This window comes from Mirounga leonina, unplaced genomic scaffold (assembly GCF_011800145.1).
Source record: "Mirounga leonina isolate KUSES-001 unplaced genomic scaffold, KU_Mleo_1.0 Mir_200, whole genome shotgun sequence".
Classification (NCBI taxonomy): Eukaryota; Metazoa; Chordata; class Mammalia; order Carnivora; family Phocidae; genus Mirounga; species Mirounga leonina.
In genome coordinates, this window is record NW_023270503.1 from 10,591,897 (window position 1) to 10,597,086 (window position 5,190).

At 42.6% G+C, this 5,190-nt stretch overlaps 1 protein-coding gene across 6 annotated transcripts in view; it reads right to left on the reverse strand.

The window, feature by feature from the left end:
- Nucleotides 1-614: 614 nt before the first annotated feature.
- Nucleotides 615-5,190, reverse strand: part of TADA2A (transcriptional adaptor 2A) — a 49,224-nt gene continuing 44,648 nt past the window's right edge. For all 6 annotated transcript variants that reach the window (XM_035026626.1, XM_035026628.1, XM_035026625.1 and 3 more), the window contains 2 exons: nucleotides 2,804-2,877; nucleotides 615-1,477 (listed from right to left, as the gene is read on the reverse strand). In XM_035026626.1, coding sequence (XP_034882517.1) covers nucleotides 1,292-1,477; nucleotides 2,804-2,877 — 260 coding nt within the window. In that variant the 3' untranslated portion in view covers nucleotides 615-1,291. The remainder of the gene's footprint in view (nucleotides 1,478-2,803; nucleotides 2,878-5,190) is intronic.

Below are 5,190 nucleotides of genomic sequence, written 5' to 3' on the forward strand. Positions count from 1 at the left end.
CTTTCTCAAGATTGAAGTCTTTTATTCTAATTCCCTCAGATCCTAAGAGTTTCCTTTTCATGTGCAACCCCCAGGTAAGCATGCATATTTACGTAAGTCAAAAAGTTTGAGCAAATACTTCCAACAAAACATACAATATTTTACTTAGATATGTTGAATGCTGAAAGAATTGAAGAATCATTCAGCTACTGGAGATAATTTGTGCAGATTCTGAAGTTACTTCTACATACAACTTTGCTTCTAACAGAAACGGGATAACCATGACTCCACGTTTGGCTTACTTTGTGGAAAGGTTTGAGGATCAAGTTTCAGATGTGGTGGGGTTACTCACCCTCATATCTAGTGAGTCCCATATATGAACTGCTTTACTTTTGTTTTAAAAGTTGCTTTTCTTGCAGGCTAGCCTGTCACCATTGAGAAATTACGGTTTAGGTCTCAATCCAAGCAAAGCCGAGGTTAGCTGTGTCATCTCCATCCTCAGGGGCCTGGTATCCTGGGAAACCCAGGGTAAGAACAGGGTGACTCCAGGACACACATGTTAGCAGAAACGATGAGGCGGGCACTCAACACCCTAAGTGTGCTTTAGTTACCAGAATACTTGACACACCCACAAATTAGGTAGCAAAACATTTTAATCCATTAATTCTAAAAATAACAGACATTTTATATCCGGTGCCACCTCCTCAAGAGTCTACTGCAGATTAGACAGTCAAGTAGAAAGCCAGACATTAAAAGGGGAAGATGTAGTTTGGGACAAGACCATCACGGGGAGATTTTTCCTCCCATTTGCTCATAAACGTAAGTCATCAGCTTAAAAAAATCCGCAGAAGGAAAGAGAAAGCTTTCTCATACTCTATAACCTTTCTCTTTATTTTAGATCTTTCTGTAATGTTTGAAGGCAAAACAGATAATCAGAAAACCAACTTCCCAAGTACAAAGATCTGGACTCCCGGGACTACAGACTGCTTCAGTTCTATTTCTACCGACATTCTGATGTGAGGTACTATGGTTCTTGTTTTAGTTACAAGAGGTGTTGGGAATAGAGGCCCACTCACATTTAATAATAGCTTATCTAGCACATAACTTTGCAGCACAACACCAACAACAGGAGTGTTTTAAAGCAGGGTGGAAAAGAAAAGTAGATATTAATACAGCGTAAGGTTCCCTTTGTCCTTCCCCTCTTTTTACAATGAGAACTCAGCTCAGCAATGAAACTCTCCAGAATGCCTGTGCTGTCCTTTGGCCTACCACATTCCAAATTTGTGATTTCTGATCCGAAGCCCTCAGAGCCTCAGGCTTTAGTGATGTATCCTTCTCGGATGAGGAAATCATAGATTTTCCGGGTTTTGTTCACATCTATCTTGATGAGTGCTCTTGCCTGCGCCAGTCTCAAGCCTCCTTGCTTGTTACATTCGTTCAATAGAGCAGATTTGTATTCTAAATAGGCTCCTGGGACCAACCTCACCATCTGACAGAGCTGCAAGACACGGCAAATTTAATAAACATTAACATCTGTCATTCTCATAATTTAATCCAATAGGTATAGCCAAAATAAAATTTAAAAAGTGACATCAACCTCCAACTATTTATAGGAGCTGCTGGGTGGCTGGACCACATTCCATTTAGTCTCTTCCTTGGAGAGAATTCTCCCTCACTACAGACACTGAGGAAGAGAAAGCCAGAGTCTGATGTCTCTCCCAGCAGGCTCACCTGGGTCTGTCAAGGAGCACAAGTATGTGTCCTGAGGAGCAGCCTGGGTCCACATAGCTCTCGGCCCAGCACATTCCAACACAGCCAGTCGGGGAAGAGCCACAGGGCACAGTAGGGGCGGGGGTGCAGATTCTTGGGTTTCCAAGTGTGAATCACATTATTTTTAGTATCGGCATAAAGTAGTCATCCCTGCTTTTGTGACTACATTTCCTACTTTGAAGGAGGAGGAGATACAGACCTTGCGAAGAGGCTACTTCAGCTGCTAAAAATCTAGAAAGCTGGCTCAGTCCCAGTTCACCTGCCACGGCACCCCAGGGCAATGAGCAGTATGAGGTCACTGCTTGTGGGTAAGGATAAAAACTGCTTGCAACTCCCGGCCACTCAATACTTGACTCAGAAAGGCCTGTGACCTTCTTCAGCAAAACTGAAATAGAATATACACTCCTCTCTATTCCCAAACTAATCTTCACTGCTCCTGGGGGCTGAAATCAAAGACTAACAGCCCCCACTCCATGACTCCCCTTACTGTCTGACCTGAATTAATGACATGGAGTGGCAGATGGGGAGACTGATCTTGGGAACTGTAAAAGGAGCGCATGAGGAACAGAAGAGGGTTCCTCTTTTGGAATGGACTTCAGAGCTAGGCACATTTTTTGGAAAATGCTTGAGGATGACTCCTTTGAGGCTGGCTTTAAATTTTTGAGACAGCCAAAAGTAATATGAAGACAAGTCTGATGATTTTAGTGGAAAAGAAAAGTAGGTCATGGCATTTTTAATCAAAATTAGTATATGACTATATGTGATGATGAAGTTCCTTACTTATGGCTTACATACATGCTCTGGAAGCAATCTTTTAAGTGATGGTTGTATTGTTGGGATAAATGTAGAGCTCATCAAAGTGACCATTCTAATAGGAAATAACTATTTTCATATACAAGTTATTTTAAGTTTATAAACAATTTCATTCACATGAAGCACTTAGTACAGTATCTGGTACATGGTAATGCTCAATAAACAACAGCTACCATTATTTAGATTTATATGTCATAATCAACCCTACTCTTGCTCCTCTAGCCCCCCTTCTCTTTGTTACCTCCTTTTCTTTTTCATTCAGCTTCTCTGTGCCAGGGAGGCCAGTGAGGTTCAAGGGTGGTGCACTTCGTCTACCTACAGACACAGAAAAAGGTATGTGTTTCATAGGAGTGACAATTCCTCAGGTGTGAAGTAACACAGCCCACTGCAACCAGGCCAGTGAGGTACAAGGTCACGATGTCCAGCTCTAAGAAATCTCTACCCATCACCTCAGGCCTCAGTCTAGTTGGCAACGTGGGCACCCCAATGTTTGCCTGAAAATACAAGTGGTAATTCACGTGCCCTTTGCTCTGCTAAACTACACAATCACATACACCCTAGCAACCCAGTTGCTACTCTTTCCAACCCAGTAAGATTCTAAACTCTAAAGCCCAGATGTCACCCAGTGAAGGACGGTCATACGCTGCCCGCCCCAACGGCTGATGAACGGAAAGAACAGCTCCACAGGAGAGACCCTTCCCAGCCCTCAGGACTCTGCCAGGAGCGCAAGGCAAACACAGTAATTAACCAAGTACCATTTGCTTTTGGATCAAAGGCAGACTGTTAGGCCAGCAAAAGGCCCTTCTTATTTATTATGTGAGGGAATATCTGTTCCTTCTAAAGAAGCCCTGTTTACCTGAAAGATCCACACAGAGGAACAATGAGCCATTATATGGCAAACCAGAAGCTGAGGTGAACTCACATACTGAGAAAGAAACCCAAGTATGAGGTCACTGCCCAGGATGGGAAGTTTCATGTGTAAGATTTTTTGCTTTTGTTTTGAATACATATTTGGGATTAGTGTTCAGTTGGGAGATAGGTGGGCTGAGTTAGGCAAAAGAAAATGTAGAATAATGTATTAACAAGTTTTATGGCGGGTGCCTTTTAGGAGGTGGCGAGAAATAGGGAGCAAGTGTTAGAGGCTGCTCTGAGAGAAAACAGGCTTCTCTGTAGTATCAACAAGCGCAAAAGAGCTTCTCCATAACCAGTAGGGCTAGCCTTCCCCTAAGTGTTCAAAAAGGGAGACTAAAATCATTTGGTACCTCACCAAAGTTACCAGAGGCTAGGTTGTAATTAATGATCCAGGCTTTCTACTTTGTACTGCCTTAGGAGCAACGGAGAGCATGAAGAGGAACAAGGGGTCTCCTCAACCTAAATACAGGGGGCGAGAAAGGCTAATACCAGCCTAGGAAGCAACAAAGAATAAATGAGTACAGATGGTTCCAAAAATGCAAACACCAAATTATTAATTATCACTGTACTATATTTTTGTTATTTGTATTTCTGTATTTAGATTCGGGGGGCAGGGTTAGAAATAAGAAATTTGGAAAATAAAATTTGCATTTAGCTGTTGTGACTACTCTCTAAAAGACTCTTTTCTCTTTTAAGTATTAAGAAATAATCACCTGAAACAAAGGAATCAATTTTTTAAAAAGTATCCCTAGAGTAGCCATCTCTGAGCCCTGTCTAGATCCTGAATCTGATTTTTTTTTTTTTTTAAGATTTTATTTACTTATTTGACCGAGAGAGAGACAGTGAGAGAAGGAACACAAGCAGGGGGAGTGGGAGAGGGAGAAGCAGGCTTCCTGCTGAGCAGGGAGCCCAATGTGGGGCTCGATCCCAGGACCCTGGGATCATGACCTGAGCCGAAGGCAGACGCTTAATGACTGAGCCACCCAGGCACCCCTAGATCCTGAATCTGAGAGATTTTAAATGGGATCACAAGGTCTATTGTTTCAAGCTTCCAAAGAATGGTAAAACTGCAATTGGGTCATCTTTTTCACTAGTCCTGTCTCTACAGGGGAATGGTCTGTATGTTCTGATACGGGAAAGTGGCTAATCTAGCATATGGAGCAGGGTGAATAATAACCAAGAGAAGTGGCAAAAAAAACACTACAATTTTGGATCAGAGCTCTATAAATCATACCACCCCAAATTACCATTCATTGATTTATCAAGCACCAAGGATTACCAGATAACATCTGGCTTAAGCTTGCTCTGAAAACTAACCTCAAAATAGAGGACATACCCAAAGAGATAAAGATAACAAACAGAAATACCTCAAGTCTCCAACTTATAAAGAAATCCTTGTGTTTCTGCTCAGGATACAAATCCTTTTTTTTTTTTTTTTTAAGATTTCATTTATTTATTTGACAGAGAGACAGCGAGAGCAGGAACACAAGCAGGGGGAGTGGGAGAGGGAGAAGCAGGCTTCCCGCGGAGCAGGGAGCCCGATGCGGGGCTCGATCCCAGGACCCTGGGATCATGACCTGAGCCGAAGGCAGACGCTTAACGACTGAGCCACCCAGGCGCCCCAGGATACAAATCCTTTAATTGATCCCCTGTGAGACAAATCTCAAAGTCTGTGGTAGATACAACCACAGTAAACTAACTGCTCATGAACATTGG